The 19070-nt window shown below is 38.0% G+C and overlaps 1 protein-coding gene across 7 annotated transcripts in view; it reads left to right on the top strand.

Moving 5' to 3' along the window:
- Positions 1 to 2569: 2569 nt before the first annotated feature.
- MAP3K7 (mitogen-activated protein kinase kinase kinase 7) overlaps positions 2570 to 19070 on the top strand; it is an 85047-nt gene continuing 68546 nt past the window's right edge. For 6 of the 7 annotated variants that reach the window (XR_008422954.1, XR_008422955.1, XR_008422956.1 and 3 more), the window contains exons 1-2: positions 2570 to 2972; positions 18360 to 18470. Coding sequence is in view for 2 of the 7 variants with exons in the window: in XM_019442868.2 (XP_019298413.1) it covers positions 2853 to 2972; positions 18360 to 18470 (231 nt within the window). In the remaining 5 variants the exon portion in view is untranslated. The remainder of the gene's footprint in view (positions 2973 to 18359; positions 18471 to 19070) is intronic. The other variant, XM_019442869.2, reaches the window with a different exon arrangement.

The following is a 19070-nucleotide window of genomic DNA, read 5'->3' on the forward strand; positions in this document are numbered from 1 at the left end:
AGTTAAAGGGAATGCAAAGTAAAAATTGACATGAATTAAGATGGTTTCAGCACACCCCTTCCTCATTTCTCTGGGTTCAAACTGTATTACTTAGGAATCTTTGGTCGTGAGTAACAAAAATTGAACTTGACTCAAATGAAAAATGGGAATTTACCACCTCACATAATGAGAGGAGAGGAGAGGGGCGGGGAAGGGAGGAGAGGGGAGAAGAGGAGAGGAGAGGGGAGAGGAGGGGAGGGGGGAGGGGAGGGGAGGGGAGGAGAGGGAAGGAGAGAAGGATTGGACCTTGGGGATGACTAGATCCAGACATGAACAGCGCTGGGACTTCATCAGAAGCTAGTGAAAAGGTGCCAGGCAGATCTCCCCACCACACCACACCCCAAAACAAAAAGCAGTCTGCAAGCAAATGGGAGAACTGACTTTAGTATCAATATCATAAGTCCAAATCAGTGGATAAAATATAGAAGCAGAAATAATTGAGATTTCAAAATCATTGTAGGAAATCCACCTAGAAATGTATCCAACAAAAAAATGATAGAAGTATGTGTGTATGGGTGGATGAATAGATGGACAAATACACACTTGCCCAAGTGTGGCAAAATGTTAACATTAGAATCTTGGTGGTAAGTATATAGGTATTCACTGTAAAATTCTTTCTTTTCTGTATGTTTGATATTTTTCTAACAAAATGTTGAGGTGGGGCAGGCCAGGGCGGGGGGAATCAAGCAGAATAGCACCATGGCTGTAATGATTAGTCCATCAGCAGGATTCTAGTTCTAAACTGAAGGTACAGAAAACAGACCTTACACTCCAGGCAAAGAGAGAATGGCAAAAAGCTCTTCATTCATCCAGAGCATATAACAAATGTTCCTTGAATTTCCACTTGGTAGCATCCACTGAATTAAGATCAAGGTGTTAAAGAGAAATCAGAAATGACCTGCAGAGTGAATAGCATGAGGTTAAGAGATGACCATCCTGGTTTGGGAAATCAAGTAGAGAAATGACAGGTGAAAATGGTTATCTCATTGACTTAATCTGCTTCTATTTAGTTATTAGTGCACTAAGCATCATTTTAAATGTACAAATAAAGCTCTGATTTCTCACTTGGACAAGGGAGTAGATGATGGTATCCTTTAGAGAGACAGAAAACACACATGGAAAAAGATATCTGTGGTGGGTAACTTTTGCATTGACTTTAGGAATCTTGAAGTTTAGGTGTTTATGTTGCACCTAAATAAAGATGTCCAACAGGCTGGAAATTCAGGAAGTATTTGAGCATCGGGAGAGATCGGCAGTAGTCACGGATGTGTCATCAAGATTATCATCCAGAGTGTATAGTGAGAAAAGTTTCTTTCATTCTTTTATATCCATTCATCAAACTATCATTATTACTAGAATTACAAAAAAAAAAAAAAAAAAAGAGAGAGAGAGATGTTTTTCAGTCCATAACTTAATTGCCAAATCCAAAGACCTTTGTGCAATCCCAAATGTGTTTACCTTACTTTTGTACAGCATTTATTGGGTTGGCTGGTCTTTAATTGGAAAGCTCTCCTCCAGTGATATTCTGATCACCATTCCCCTTTCTGTTCCTTTTCTGTCTCTTACAAAAGAGTCTTAGAATTTGACATTTACAGGGTTTTCATCCTTGGTCGGTAAGCCTTCATTTCTAACTCCCAATTTTTCTAGTTAGGCTTCAGGTCAAACCGACTAAATAAAGCTTAATTAAAAGCTAGTTTAAAACTAAAAATTGTGTTGATAGTACAATACAGGCAACACTATCCACCTTGGAGCTACATTGCCTTAGGTTCTACTAGCTTTTGAAATGCATAATTTTTTTCCTCTCTCTGAGCCTGTTTTCTCATGACCTTAAAATGGCAGCCAAAATATTTAATTTGCAAGGGTATTATTAATGATTACATTATAAATGTAAAGGATCTAAGTGCTCCGCACTCGATGCATACAATTAACACAATTCATAACTTCAGATGAATACAAATTATGCCAAGTTATAAATATCTACCTTACCTAATATTAACTTCTGTTCCTGAGCACTCAGTCTACATAGTGTTATTCAGGTTACATGCGCTGGCTCGCTCAGTATTATTTCCCTTAGAATCTCTCATAGCGTCAGGGACTGGCTCAAATCAACAGTAGCAACTCCTTCCTTCCATATACCGCATTGAGGGAAACACATTTTCCACGGCTTCTTAAAGAAATCATTCAGTTTAGCTTAGAGGTGAAAATGAAAAGTAAGCTTCGTCACAAAAACTGAGTCCAACTCTACTCCACCCGTCTGCAGGTCTCTGAGAGAAAAGGGATCAGGGTCACAACAGTTTACGAAGCAGACTTGAAACGTTAGTTTTTAACTTTCCCGCAAGTCTCTGAACGACCAACCGCACTGATACTCCGTCAAGCTACGCGCCACTTCCGTTTGCGCATTTTAATTACGTCAGCATATCAGCTCTCGCGGTATCACCCGATGTTGAGGTCCCTTAATAAAGATCTCGCGAAATTTGTTCTACAGCTCCAAGCTAGCCTCACTTTCCCCCACCCCCAACCTGCCCTTCCTTTCCCGGTCTCAATCACAAAATTCTTCCCTCCCCTTTCTTGAGCTCACAGCTCTCCTTCTGTTTCCGATTTCAGGCCGGAACCGGAAGTTCAGTGGGCGGGGCCCGGCGGCGGAAAACGCTGCGGAGCCGGAGCCGGGATTCGGCTGTGGCCACTGCCCCTGTCCCCGCCACGGAGCGCCGTGGCTTCAGGCTGAAGGTCGGTCCGGAGGCGGGTGGGCGCGGGTCTCCCCCGGAGTGTCCGGGTGGCAGCCTCCCCGGGCCCCCCGGGCTCCGCGAAGGATCATGTCTACAGCCTCCGCCGCTTCCTCCTCTTCCTCATCTTCGGCCGGTGAGATGATCGAAGCCCCCTCCCAAGTCCTCAACTTTGAAGAGATTGACTACAAGGAGATCGAAGTGGAAGAGGTGAGTGAGGCCCGGCACGGAGGCGCCTGTCTCCGCCTTTGCCTGGTCCCGACTCTTAAGGTGCTTCCCCGGCCTCTCTGATTCTCGGGGCCCTGCGGAGTCTACCCGGGAGTCCCCACCGAGGCCAGGTGTAGAGGGGACTCTGCGTTCAAATGCTCTGGGAAGCTTTCTTTTTCCCTCATTTCGGCACTCTTGAGTTTGGTCTGTTACCGGAATTCGGTCATCTCAAACACCAAGATGAACTGGTGAGATGTTGTGGAGCACCAGTTCTTATATATGTAAATAGTAAATTCACCAAACACCATGACCGTCCTGGAGTTTAAGTTCACTAAGACTTGGTGTTCTTAAGGGCCAAAGTTTGTATTATGTTCGACTTCTAGCTCAGTGTCTGGTATGTAGTGTGTGTTCGATAAATACTTGGCAAATATATCATCATGTCTAATGAAGTGTCCGCCTCAGTACTGAATGCTTCTCAGTTTCGCCGATTCGATAGAGCAGTAGTCGTAATATTAAATATTCTGCGTTCAGTTGGACTAATTTGGATAATTCTTACCATTAGTTATGTAGACTACAGTGAAAAGATGTCTCAAGCAGCATATTCCGAAGAGAAACTTACGATTTCTGTGACGACCGCAGTATAACAGAAATCGCTGTTAGAAAACCCAAATCCATTCTTTATTCTGTAGTAAGTTATTTTAGGGAAAGGTAGTAATATGCTTTTAATATATTGCTTCTTTTCAAATATACATAATAGATTGATTCTAAAAATCATAAAATGTAGAAAAGTAAAAACTGTATCTGTTTTAAACACACATTTTAGAAAGTGTTCAAACTTTGGTTGGAAGTAATACTTATCATGGGCCACCTAGGTGGATTAGTCATTTAAGCAATTGGTTAAGTGTGGACTTATGCTCAGGTCATGATCTCATGATTCCTGGGGTTCAAGCCCTGCCTGGGGCTCTGCGCTGAGAGTGCAGAGCCTCCTTTTGGATTCTCTGTCTCCCTCTCTCTCTCTCTCTGCCCCTCCCCCATTCTCTCCCTCTCTCGAAAATAAATTAATAAACATTAAAAAGAAAATACTATCAATTACCACTTACTCATTTTTAAAATTTATTAAATATTTTGCTTAACATATGCCACAAAGAACAATGTGTGGCAAGACCCATGTTACAGGCTTTCAGTGAATTATCTTTACTTTAAAAATCCAAAATTATTTTTAAATAGTGGCAAGCTAAAGTAGCCAGATAATTACCATTCAACAAATACATTTTTTTCTGTGCATATTTTGGAAGAATAATGGATTCCTAAATCATGTCTTTCTATTGCATAAGGTAATCACTGAGAACAACGTCATTTTACAAGATAACATAAACAAGGCCTTTGGAGTTAGAGGGAGGTTCAGTATATCAGGTGTACATACCACTTATTAGCCATGTGATGTGAAGCGAGCTTCCTAACTAACCCCTTTAAGCTTTATAGTTTCCTTAACTATAAAACAGGGATAATAATTTCTATTTAATTTTACCTGTATAACATCCTATTAGACAATATGATCAAAATACCCAACACAGTACCTGATACTTATGACTAGGAAACTGAATTCCAGAGAACAGTAACCTGCTTTAAGGTCACATGCTAAAAGAAGAAGGACCAATATTTTGAAAAGAGAGGGGAATTTATTTATGTGTGGGTGTGTGTTTTCTATTGAGGCTATGATAAATTCCTTTTTCAGAAATGGATAGTTGATCCAGCTTTCATGGCTAACTTTCTTTTTTAAGAATAAAAATTCAGTGAGTCAGTATAAAAGAATTGCAGTTTTTAAATAAGCGTTTACGTCTACTCTGTGGCAAACTGCTCTGCTTGTAGACTACAAATTGTTATGTAATAATAACTTGTACTTCATGGTCTAACAAATGCTTCCACAGACTTACATCATTTATTCTTACAGCCTTCATTTTCTCACACTACTTTCTAAAGCATTTTACGTTCTTCTTGGAAGAATGGAAGTTACTGAGGAGAGAGTCATCATTTTACTGCTCTTCCTGGAAAGCCACTTAACTTCTGATTAGACTTTTACGTTTCTAAAGATTTTTCTTTCAGTTTAGATATTGTTTCAACCTTTTTTAAGTATATTTAAGACATTCCTGAGGAGTAAATTTTTGTTTTCAAATGAAAATTTCTAGTATTAGCTGGTTCTCTAGTTTAGTTTTTATTTTTGAGTACCCAGTTTATTTTCACTTTAAAGATTGAATTCAGACCTTTCTAACGTTGAAAGTATTACATAATTCCCATTGTATTTGTGCACATTAAAACAGTGTTATATAATACAGAGTGCACTATAGGCATTCAATAACCATTTCTTTTTTTTTTATTTTTTTTAATGTTTATTTATTTCTGAGACAGAGACAGAGCATGAGTGGGGGAGGGGCAGAGAGAGAGGGGGACACAGAATATGAAGCAGGCTCCAGGCTCTGAGCTGTCAGCACAGAGCCCAACGCGGGGCTCGAACTCACAGACCGTGAGATCATGACCTGAGCCGAAGTCAGACGCTCAACCGACTGAGCCACCCAGACGCCCCTTCAATAACTATTTCTTAACTTAGATTTTACTTTTGGTTAAAATCATAAATAAGAGAAGAAAAATGGCTAGAAACAAAAAGTATTTTTATATTGCTTTCAGTATTCTACATAGTACAAATATGTTGCCTATAAATAGAATCATGTTCTGTATTTCCCAAATAACAGTGTAACTGAAACAGCATTATACTGATTCAGTTAGAAACTATGTATGAAAACTACTCCAACCACAGGCCAAATATGTAGTCATTTAGTAGATATATATCTTTAAGGTATCAGCTGATTCTAATCCATACATTCCTAATTAGTGTAGCACTTCCTAAATTCAGTTCTGATAGCAAATTATGTGAGACCTTGGCCTCAGAAACCTAGGTAGGTACTTAAAAAAAAAAAATCACCTAGTTTTTACCATTCTGGGGCTGAGTGTAGAGAACGTTAGAATAAATTGTGAAGTATGTACATTGAGGACTAGGTTGCAAGAAGTGGTAAAGGCAGTGTGGTGTGGTAAAAAGTGTACTGGGCTGGGTATTTAAAAAATTTGGATGCCATACCCATTGTGCCATAATATATTTAAGTAACTTGGATCAGGTAATTTCATTTTTCTGGGTCTGATTTCTCATGTGAAGTGAAGGCCTGAACATGATTATTTAAAGTCTCTTCCAGCTCTGAAATGAAAACACATTTATTCCAGTATTAATGCTCTGTTTCCACAATAAGCATCATATGATCTCTTGTGGAAGGTAGTTGGTAACCAACTAATCCTGGTTAGACAGGACAAATATCCCCATTTTACAGATATTGACATTGGTCATAGAGATTGATTTACTAGAAACCTCTTGTGTAGTAAATGGTAGAGCTGAGAATTGAATTTGAGATTTCTTACTCGTGAGTCACTTACTCTTTCTACTAGGTTTACAGTGTTGCTTTGTTTCTTTCTGAAGCACTCTGACCAAACCTTATTCTGAAAATGGAGAAACAAAATACTGATTTCCTTTGCAGTAGTCGGTGCTACGCATGTAATGAACATTCTCTTCTGTGCACAATATTGCTAAGGTACTGTGGAAGATGAACAGAAGAATTCTAGGATTCTCTCCTTGAAATTTTTTATTATTAGGAGACTAGAATAAACACAGAACAGTTAATAATTAACATTTTCAGAACCACTAATTTAGAACTATGACTATAATGTAAACTGAGCACTGAAGCTATAATTTGAAAGTAGGGTTAATCACAGAACACTTTGTTGAATGGAAAATAATTTGAAAATAGATTTGGAATAAAGTAAGCATCATAGATTGGGAAAGGCACAAAGGTGAATTGTCTTTGCAGTTGTTCCCTCCCCTGCCCAGCATGCTTTTCCCTCAAGAACTTCACATGGCTGGCACCTCTCACCATTCAAGTCTCACCTCAAATGTTTATTCCACAGGGAAACTTTCCCTGAGCAACCTAGATTTTGTCACTTCTATTATCCTTTGTGGCACTTACCAGTAAGCAAAATTGTGTGTCCTGCAGCACAATGTAAGGTGCCTTATTCACACTTGTAACCCCAATGTCTAGCACCATGTTTTTCAATAAATATTTGTTGAATGAGTAAATGAAGTTATCACAGCATAATTGTGAGGATTTAGTGCTCATCTAGTTCTTTTACATTGCATGTGATAAAACCAGAGGTTGCAGTAAGTTTGTGATTTGGCTAAGGCAGCATTTACACTAGAAATGAAATCTGATTCTCTTTCCAAATGTTGATTCCATTACTATTATACCTAGCAAATATGTTCATTTGGGGTAAAAAATGCTGTAAAGGGGCAGGTGCTGTAAGTAAACCATGTATTGGTGGGCTTCTACTAAAATATTACAAAGACCCTATTTTTGGCATGGCTGCTTTTTAAAAGGGAGACCCACAGTGTTGACCTCAAGTGTAATCTAAGCAAGGCACATATAATCACTGCATTGTTTATATGTTCTTAAGCTTCATTATAGAGACCCAAAGGTTTTGTTTTAAAGGGAAATCTAGAAAGAACTTTGGCCATGATATTTTGTAGTTTTTAGAGGTAGATGGGCATCTGATATTGGAGAAAAACCTTATTTATAGTGGTCTTCTTAAACTGAGTCTGTAGATTTGTTATACTCAGTATTTAATTGTGGGATATCCAAAATTATTAATAAACTCTTCATGTGAAACTTAATGATCATTGATTTCATTAGAAATCTGGAATTGTTACCACAGTAAAGAGATAGTCACACGATAACTCTTAAATTGTGCCTGTGTAGCTTAGAAGATGACATGGCATGTATTTGAAAGAAAGGCCTACTAACTGGGTCAGGTGTCTATGGCAGGTTTTAAAAGATTGCACAAAAATTCAAAAGTAAGTTTGAATAATAAAAGCTTTACTTTCATGTTATCAAGTCTGTCTTGTCAGCAGATGGCAGTTCTCTGCCACAGTGTATTAATAGATATTGAAGTTCTAAGTTCTGAAATAGTTGGAGGCTCTAAGTTCTAACAAATAAATATATGATCTATGCTTGTTCTGTCATGTTCCAAATTTCTAGCCAGAGCAGTGGCAACATAGCCAGGATCCATTCACATAGTCCAAAGAGCAGGGCCAAACCAAAGTGACAACTATAGTCACTGAACTAAAAATAACATGAATTGGGGACAATTAAGAAGAATTATTTCATAGTAAATTAAGAACACAAGGTCATCCTTTCCCGTTTAGTGTAGTTCAGGTGGGTTTGTGTTTGTTTTTAATAACATGACTTGGATGAAAGAATAGTCTTCCATCCTGAAGAAATTAGCTTTTTTTTAAATTTAATTTATTTTTTTTAATTTACATTCAAGTTAGTTATATAGTGCAACAATGATTTCAGGACTAGATTCCTTAATGCCCCTTACCCATTTAGCCCACCTCCCCTCCCAAAACCTCTCCAGTAACCCTCTGTTCTCTATATTTAAGAGTCTCTTATGTTTTGTTCCTCTCCCTGTTTTTATATTATTTTTGCTTCCCTTCCCTTATGTTCATCTGTTTTGTATCTTAAAGTCCTCACTGACCCATGAAAAAATGCTCAACATCACTCATCATCAAGAAATTAGTTTTTAAAGGAGTTGCTTTCTTTAAACACACAAAATGAATTCTGATTTTGATACTTGTGCTTTTTAATACTAATTATATGGAAATATTTTACATACTATCTCATATTCTTCTGTTCTATTTTTATTTAAAAAATACATTTAAATCTGCTTTAAAATTTGAGATTAAAGTCGTGGACCCAAAATCACTACACCACAGGGGGAAAGATGCACATCATAAGAGAATTAATCTAAGAATAATTTAGAAAGCATTCATAAATTTAGAAGGAAATAATTCTAGGTTGACTTCCCTTTTAAAACCAAAGTCCTCTTTGCATTCCTCTGTTCTTCTATTTTTACAGATGAGGGACTGTGAAAAATATCTAATATTTATTTCTAGGTTCACCGTTTTGTATGGATGCAAGTGATGGGGAGATACTTATAATTTAGATGTGTGCCCTTTTTTACCCTCTTGGTGGAAATTGGTCTTTGGGGAAAGCAGTAAATTCAAAATAATTGTTAATGACCCAATGTGTCAAAGAAACTTAGGTTATTCAGATATGAATGCAATCCAAAAAGCATATTTGATTTGTGAACTTGAATTAGAAGTTAGATTGTAAGTAAAAAGTAACTTCCTTTCCTTGTTTTTAGTTTGAATATGAGGATTTTCATACCTCAGATGCCAGTGTCTCAATTTGCCCTCTATGCCACTCGTTTCTGTCAATCTGTGTTTCAAGAAAAACATTGGGTTGTTCACAAGAATCCCCCTTTTTCTTTCTTCATGCCCAAGATGGCATTTAGTGCTCTGGAAAACTTTGATAAGTAATATCCACAGCAGAGGCACCTGGGTGGCTCAGTTAGTTGAGCGTTGGACTTCCGGCTCAGGTAATGACTAGCATCTGACTTCAGCTAAGGTCATGATCTCGCGGTTCATGGGTTTGAACCCTGTTCTGACAGCTCAGAGCCTGGAGCCTGCTTCAGATTCTGTGTCTCCCTCTCTCTCTCTCTCTCTGCACCTCCCCCACTCGCACTCTGTCTCTCTCAGAAGTAAACATTTAAAAAAAAATAAAAAAGAAAAAATAATATCCACAGCAGTTGAGGGCTCAGTGATCTATGTGATGGTTTCCACCGAAGTCCCTTGTTTCACCGTTAGTTATGTTTTTAATATAACCTAATATTGTTCTCAAACCAGAATCACCTTCAGAGTTTCTTAAAACACAGATTGCTGTGCCCTACCCTCAGACTCAGTACTTTTGGGTTGGAACCTGGGGATTTATATTTTCCACAAATATCCAGGTCATGCTGATGCTTTTGATCCATTTTGAGAGCCATTGGATTAATGCTTTTGCTGTTTTTGCATTTGCTTTCATTTTGGAAATCTTCCCTTGGCTTCTTGAGGTACTCTTCTGGTTTGCTTGCTATATTATTGACTGTTCTTTCCAGTTTTTGCTTCTTCTTTCTCCTCTGTTTTCTAGATATAGAAGTTCTTCAGAGCTCAGTTCCAGTGCCCCATAGTATTTTTTGGTAATCTCTCATCCAGTTGATTGACCAGAAATAATCAACTAAATGCTGATGATTTGCCTGCCTGACTTCTCCTTGACTCATGTTTCTATTTTCTTTCTTGATATCTCCCCTTGGGTATCTAATAGACATCTTAAACTTTGTATGACTAAAACACAACTCTGTGTTATTAAAAAAAAAAATCTGCTTGCTCTGTTCTTTGTTTTCCTTCATTAAACTGTTGCCTAACCTAGACGTTATCCTTGATTCATCTCTTCCTCTCTGCCCCTCCTGCATACATGTGTGCCATCAGCAAGCTCTTTTGACCCTACCTATAAAACATATCCTGGATCTGCCCGTTTTTCTGCACTGCCTTCAGCCTTGTCCTCACAGCTATTCTTTCTTACTTGGGCTGCTATTAGCCTTCTATCTGGTCTCTGTATATGTTCTAGCTTCCCTAAAATCCATTTTTCACATAAGAGCTAGAATTATTTTTTTAATGTAAAATCGTATCACATCTTTCCTTCTTAAATTTCTCCTGTTGCTTCTTACTGCACTTAGACTGAAATCCAAACTCCTTTTTGTGATGCAGAAAGCCATTCAGGATGTAGATTCTGCCTGTCTCTCCAGTCTTATCTTGTATTTCTCTTCCCTTCTCCCACTATGCACCGCCCACACCAAACACTCCAAGTATTTCTCTAGGTTATCACTAAAATGTCTCCTTTCTCAGTGCGGCTTTACAGGACGACTGTTTAAAATTGGGTGGGGGTAGTGCATACATGTGTGTACACACACACAAGATTTTGTTCCTTTACTTTTTAGCACACTGGTTATTTACCAAATATTACATGTTTTTACTTTGTCTCTCTCCACAAGAATATAAGCAGTAGAAACAAAGATTATGGTTTATTTTGTTCACTTCTATATCTTGAGTGTCTAAGGTAGCACCTAATCTATAGCTGAGGTTGAAATATTATTGAATAGGGAATGAGGGTTTTTTTCCCCTTAGGGCCTTCAGATTACTTGTTTCTTCTTCTTTGGTTGGTTCCTTGTATCATTCAAATATCAAGTTAGTAACCTCCTCAGATAGCCTTCCCATACTATCTGTCCCGAAGCTTCCACCAGTCTCTTTGTCCTGTCATCCTTCTTTTTTGTTTTCTACATAGCATTTTTTTGCAATCTGATATTCTTCTTATTCATCTTTTTGCCTATTGATTATCTTTCCCCTCCATTAATTGAAAACACATTCCATGTAGATCATAGTCTTTGTCTTATTTATTGCTATATCTCTGATAAGCTAAATGGTAGCTGAATATAGTAGACGTTCAAAAACTGCTGATTTAAGGAGTAAACAAATGAAGTTCATTGTTTTCTTGGTATGATCCTTACCTTCACACCTTTGAAAGGAGAACTTACCCATTTCTCCCTTGCTTACTGACTAGGCCTTCCCCCTTTGGCCTTCATCGATTCTCCAAAACTCAGCTGATCTCTATTTAGCTCCCTGTATTTGAGCTGTCTACTATCCCACAGCCTGAGATACAGGTTCCAACATTTTGCCCAAAACAGCCTCCTCCCTATAGTCCAAGAGACTCTAATTTCAGTTTCTTCACTTTTCTTTTGGCAAGAGTTTTTTTTGTTTTGTTTTGCAGTTGTTGTTGTTGTTGTTGTTGTTGTTGTTGTTGTTGTTGTTGTTATCATTTCCATATTCTGTTGGGAGAGAGAGAATCCCAAGCAAGCTCCGTGATGTCACCTTGGAGCCTGACACAGGGCTTGATCCCACAAACTGCAAGATCATGACCTGAGCCAAAATGAAGAGTGGGATGCTTAACCAATTAAGCCATCTAGGCCCTCTCCCCTTGCATTTTTAATCATCTGTAGCTTTCCAGGGTGGCTAAGCTGTGTGAGGCTGCCCTCTCTTAAAAATCTCTTTGAGAAGTGGGAAGGATAAGTCCTTTCTGCCCTCAAATTCCTAAGCCTGTCCTGAATCTCTAAGCCTATCCCTGAAGGGGATGAGGTGTTTCTTTAACCACCATTATAGACTTACCTTTGGCTCACTTAAGCTAGTAAGTATTTAAAAAATGATTTAAGTACTGTTGTCTTGAATTTTTTCTCTACCTCACTTTTATTCCATGAAGGCAAAAGTCAATTCTTTTTTTTTTTTTTTTTTTTTTTTTAACGTTTTATTTATTTTTGAGACAGGGAGAGACAGAGCATGAACAGGGGAGGGTCAGAGAGTGGGATACACAGAATCTGAAACAGGCTCCAGGCTCTGAGCTGTCAGCACAGAGCCCGACGCGGGGCTTGAACTCATGGACCGAGAGATCATGACCTGAGCCGAAGTCGGCCGCTTAACCGACTGAGCCACCCAGGCGCCCCAAAAGTCAATTCTTTATATATATATATATTTTTTACTCTTAATATCTCTACATTTATGCCACTTGAAAAAAATGGAAAGTCTTTTTTTTTTTTTTTTTTTTTTTTTTTTTATATTGCAGTGTGATGATTTATAAGGAATATACATTTGGTCATCTGAATGACCAAACATAGGGGCACCTATGTGGCTTGGTCGGTTAAGTGTCTGACTTCAGCTCAGGTATGATCTCATGGCTTGTGAGTTCAAGCCCCGCATCAGGCTCTGCTGACAGCTCAGCACCTGGACCCTGCTACAGATTCTGTGTCTCCTCCTCTTCTCTCTGCCCCTTCCTCACTCGTACTCGGTCTCTCTCAAAAATAAGTAAACATTAAAAAAAAAAAAAAGAATACAATTATAAAAAATGAATGACCAAATGTGTATTTCTGTCATATATACTTGGTCTTTGTCCACAGTTCCTCATTCACAGCTCCCAAAACTTTCCGAATTTCCTAAGGGAAGAAAAATAAAAATGTTTCTGTTTCTCTCTCTCGTTATGTTGAGGTTACTTTTACATTTACTTATTTTTTTGAGAGACAAAGGGACAGGGCACAAGTTGGGGAGGGGCAGAGAGAGAAGGAGACACAGAAGCCAAAGCAGGCTCCAGGCTCTGAGCTGTCAACACAGAGCCTGACGCGGGGCTCGAACTCACAAACTGTGAGAACATGACCTGAGCCGAAGTCGGACGCTTAACCGACTGAGCCACCCAGACGCCCCTGTTCAGGGTACTTTTTAACCCTACTACAGGATGGGGGCTAGTTGCTAGGAGAACCTACTTTTTGGTTAGAGGGTTGGAACTTTCAGTCCCATCCCCCTGACCTCCAAAGAAGGGAGTGTAGAAAGGAGAGGAGCTGGAGGTCAGATCATTTGCCATTGACCAAAGATGTAATCAATCATACCTGTCTAATGAAGCCTCCATAAAAACCCAAAAGGCCAGGGTTGGAGAACTTCCAGGTTGGTGAACACATAGAGGTTCAAGGAGAGTGACTTGCCTAGAGAGGTTATGGAAGCTTTGCACGCTTTCTGCATATCTTGCCCTCTGGTTCTCTTCTATCTGGCAGTTCCTGGGTTATGTCCTTTTATAATAAACTGGTAATACAGTCAGGAAAATGTTTCAGTTTTGTGAGCCACTCCAGCAAATTGATTGAACCCAAGGAGGGAGTCATTGGAACCTCCAATCTGTAGCCATTGGTCAGAAGCACAAGTGACATCCTGGACTTGTGACTGGCATCTGAAGTTGTGGAAGGAGGGACAGTCTTATAGACCTGAGCCCTTAACCTGCAGGATCTGATACTTGTGTCCAGATAGATAGTGTCAGAGTTGAATTGAATTGTAGGACACCCAGCTGGTTGGTATCTGAGAATTTCTTTGGTGGTTTGGGAAAAACCCCTTTCGTTCATTGGAATTAGTATTCAGAATCATTAGATACACAAAGGTTTAATTCTTTAAGCATTGACTCTGCTTCCTTTTTTTTTTTTTAATGTACTTGTTTATTTTTTGATTTATATTCAAGTTAGTTAGCATATAGTACAATAATGATTTCAGGAGTAGAATCCAGTGATTCATCCCCTACATATAGCACCCAGTGCCTCTAACCTCACTCCTTTGAATTCAGTTATTATTTTTTTTTAATCATGCATTTCACTTTATGTGTACATCCTTAGGCATCTTGTACTTTTCTTTACTATCATTTTATATCTGTTGTTTTACCATACCTGTGAAATATCTTAGACCCCTAACATGAGTGGAGGCTTCTTAAAGCCATTGGCTCTCTTCTTACATAAATGTGCCTGTTTTATATTTCAAAGTGTTTAAAAAATTGCTGCTTTCTTGAGCAAATAGAAGAAGGTTTATCATGTCCTTATTTCTCCACATTTTGTTCCCATGATTTTAAGTTGAAAACTCAGAGTCAGCCATCATCTCAGCACTAGATGGCACTTGTGCATCACAACTAGTCATATAACACCTAACGGTTTTTGTGACAAGCGAATGATCTACAAATACAATGTTTGGAATCCCTACGTGGACTTTACTTAAAATAGGAAAATGAAACAGGAGGACACCTACTAAGTACAGTTGCTTTGTAAATACATGGTTGAAGAATATTTTGAATTCATAATCATTATTTCATTATCATATCAATAGGTAATCTGTTCTCCATCCATACCTTCTTAGTCTAATGTTGCCGTAAAGTTGAAATTTGTTTTAAGACCTGTTTCCTATTCATCATGGTTAATTGTACAGCTCCTTACATTGATTCATACCTAACTCTAAGCACTTATTATTCTTTTGTAGGATATAAGAAACTACATGGTTTTGGTTTGAGTATGAATCCTGTAGATACCACTGAGGAGATTGTAAGCATCTCCCCTTTACTGCTGAGAAAACAGAAGCTCAGAGATGTTACTCTGCCCAGCATTAATAGCTAATAGGTAGAACCTTTATTCAAACTCGAGTCTGTTGAATTTCAGAGCCCGGGTGTGCTCTTTCCATTACTCTGATGGTGCCAGGTTTAGTCAATACCCATTCATGTTAAAGTAACTGGATGACTAGTGCAAATGACTGATGTTGGTTTCTTTCTCATATGAGAGATACAACTCAACACCCAAAGAGCAAAGAACCCAATTAAAAAATGGGCTGAATACGTAAACAGACATTTTTTTCAAAGAAGACATCCAGATGGCCAACAGACACATGAAAAGATGCTTAGCATCACCCATCATCAGGGAAATGCAAGTCAAAACTATAATGCGATATCACCTCACACCTGTCAGAGTAGCTAAACTCAAAAACAAGAAACAAATGTTGGTGAGGATGTTGAGAAAAAAGGAACCCTAATGCACTATTGGTGGGAATACAAACTGGTATAGCCACTGTGAAAAATAGTATGGAAGCTCCTTAAAAGGTTAAAAATAGAACTGCCCTGTGATCCAGTAATTGCACTATACTGGGTATTTACCCTAAAAAGGGATACATGAACCCTTATGTTTATTGCAGCATTATTTACCATAGTCAAGATATGGAAGCAGCCCAAGTGTCCATTGATAAATGAATGGATAAGGAAGATATGATACACACACACACACACACACAGACACACACACACAAGCGATGGAATATTTTTCAGCCGTAAAAAAAAAACAATGAAACCTTGCCATTTGCAACCTGGATAGAGCTAGAGAGTATTATGCTAAGTGAAATAAGTCAGAGAAAGACAGATACCATATGATTTCACTCATGTGTGGAATTTAAGAAACAAAATATAGGCGGCACCTGGGTGGCTCAGTTGGTTGAGCATCTGACATCAGCTCAGGTCATGATCTCACAGTTTGTGAGTTCGAGCCCCTCATTGGGTTTGCTGCTGTCAGCACAGATCCTGCTTCAGATCTTCTATTCCCCTTTCTCTTTCTCTCTCTGTCCCTTCCCCACTTGTGCTTTCTTCTCAAAAATATATAGAACATTTAAAAAATTTAAAAAAAAAAAAAAAAAGGAGCAAAGGGAAAAAACAAGAGAAATACCAAGAGAGCAAACTGATGGTTACCAGAGGAGAGGTGGATTTATGAAGGGGATTAAAGAGTACACTTATCATGATGAGCACTGAATAATGTGTAGAATTCTTGAATCACTGTAGTGTACACTTGAAGTTAATATAACACCATATGTTAACTATACTGGAATTAAAATTGAAAACAAAAAATAGAGATGACAAAATAAAATAAAATGGAAACATTCAATAAATGTTAACCATTTGGGTGTTTTAATACATTATGTAACATGAGAAATAGCCATACTGTTTTGTGTAATGTATGAAATAGAATTTGAGCTGTTGCTAAACTGGCCTTACATCCCCATTTACAGCTACTGTCCTCGTGGTTATTATTGGAACTTACTTCTTACTCTAAAAAGAGTTCTGATGTAAATAATAAATTATCTGATCCGCCTAGCTAGAGCCAACTTTGTTACAGAAGAGCTTTGTGCCCGTGGATTTGTTCTTGTAAGTTTGTCTAAAGTGAAAGCTCCTTGGGGTGTCTGGGTGGCTCAGTCGGTTAAGCATCCGGCTTTGGCTCCGGTCACAATCTCATGGTTCATTGGTTTGAGCTGCACGTAGGGCTCTGTGCTGACAGCTCAGAGCCTGGAGCCTCCTTCAAATTCTGTGTCTCCCTCTCTCTGTGCCCCCTGTTCTGGCATAGAATAGAGTTATATGTGTACATATTAGGATCCTTCACATTCTGGTGTTAACTTCTCTGGGATCAATACGTACTTGTACTTGCTCTTTACTAATATAGCTTTGAGCAAGTTAGTTTACTTCTTTAAAGCTAGAAGCTTTATCTGTAAAATAAGAATAACATTAGTATGTACCTCCTATGGTTGTGTAAATGAGGTAACGTATGAAAGCAAAACATAGAAAGTACATAAATGAGGGGCGCCTGGGTGGCTCAGTTGGTTGAGCGGCCGACTTCGGCTCAGGTCATGATCTCGCGGTCCGTGAGTTCAAGCCCCGCATCAGGATCTGTGCTGACAGCTCAGAGCCTGGAGCCTGCTTCAGATTCTGTGTCTCCCGCTCTCTGCCCCTCCCCCGCTCATGCTGTGTCTCTCTGTCAAAAATAAATAAGCTTTAAAAAAAAAAAAAGAAAGTACATAAATGAGAGGTGTGGACAGATATTTCACTTAAGGAAAAAGCATTGCCACAAGGTACTTAGATACATTGGAAGCTGAAAAATTGGAGTAGATGGCACTTAACTAAGGTCATTTACAATAATAAAATCTTAACAAGCTTCAAAAGCTATTCTGTTGTTTTTATATTATGGCAAATTTCAAACATTTGTAAAAGTAAAGCAAATAGCATGAGAGAGCAATGAACCCATGAGGTCCCTATCAGTTAGCTGTCAACAATAATAAAATACATGGCCAACCTTTTATAACTTAAAAAAAAAACTTTAATGAAATATTTTACATATTATGAAATTCACCAATTTGAAGTATTCGGTCATTTGTACAAATATGCCAAGTTATGCACCCATCATCATAAATCAGTTTTCAGACATTTTCACCCCCTTGGTAATATTCCTCCTACCCATTTACAGTTAATCCCAATTTTCACTCTCAGTTCTAGGCAACCACTGATCTACTTTCTATCTCTATGGATTTAACTTTTCTGGACATTTCACGTCAGTGGAATCATAGTGTGTGGTCTCTTGTATGTAGCTTCTTTCATTTAGCACAGTGTTTTTTGAAGTTCATCCATGTTGTAGCATTTATCAATCAGCAGTTCATTTCTTTTTCTTGATGGATTCCAAGTGTATTCCATTATATAGGTAATACTAAGTTTTGTCTACTGTCACAGGGGCCAGTCTTTTATCATCTGTATTTTTGTCCTTTTCCCTCTGTTTCATACCCCTACTGAATTATTCAAAAGCTATTTTTAATTTCATAAGTATGATAGCTTAAACACTGATTGTATGTTTCTGCTTTTTATTTTTCTTTTCCCAAACCATCTCTCTCTCTCCTTGTTCATCTTGTCTCTTTTCTTTTCTTTTCTTTTTTTTTTCTTCTTGTTCCAGGAGTCTTTTTTATTTGTTGTTTTGGTTTTACTTGACAATGAAGAGCTGTCTAGGTCATAAACTTTCAAAAGATAGAGACAAGTTCATTATTTTCTCACTTCAGTGAAACTTCATACATGCTCAGTGGCAAATCCAGGGAGTGATGATTTCTAAAATCTTTTCCAAATCTTTCAAGTCAGCTTCAGTGTTATATGTTGGGCTGGATCTATTTATTTCTGATTCTCATGGGTGATTTGTTGTTGTTGTTGTTGTTGTTGTTGTTTTTTAACTCAGGTTGTTGGAAGAGGAGCCTTTGGAGTAGTCTGCAAAGCTAAATGGAGAGCAAAAGATGTTGCCATTAAACAAATAGAAAGTGAATCTGAGAGGAAAGCTTTTATTGTAGAGGTAAGTTGAGATCTTATTTCCGTTGTGTAATTCTTTACCTAAGATACTCTATGAATTTAATATTGTGAAAGAAGTTGTTTCTCAGTTGTCACTTCTCTGTATACTTCAACTTCAGCAATTTGGTAGATCCAGAGATAATGCCATGGAAACATTTTTCATTCACACTCTTAATTCTGATTAAAAAGTAGAGGAAAAGACTCTTAACTAACTACATAAATGAATCATCCCTTTATTAAAATATAGTCTCATCCATGTGATTCAGATCTATTTCAAGACACAGAATTTAAATTTTAAAATAGAAAAGAAATGATATTTTCTCCCATTATCTAAAATTAAGGGAAATTTTATGCATTCATTTTTGACTGAATATTTTTAGAAATTCAAATGAGATCATTTTACAGGGAAAAATTTCAAATTTGATTATTTCACATTTAGCATGAAAATCTACAACTATTCTCTTACAGATTTGATGATGGAGAATTCAGTAATTGAGATTATTCTATTGTCAGATTTCTTAATTTTGTACTATGTTGTATATTAAATTATAGTAGTTCATTAAGTCCGGTTTTGGGGTGCCTGGGTGGCTCAGTCGGTTAAGGG

Source organism: Panthera pardus, unplaced genomic scaffold (assembly GCF_024362965.1).
Source record: "Panthera pardus isolate Hobbes unplaced genomic scaffold, ASM2436296v1 HiC_scaffold_17, whole genome shotgun sequence".
In the NCBI taxonomy this organism is placed as follows: domain Eukaryota; kingdom Metazoa; phylum Chordata; class Mammalia; order Carnivora; family Felidae; genus Panthera; species Panthera pardus.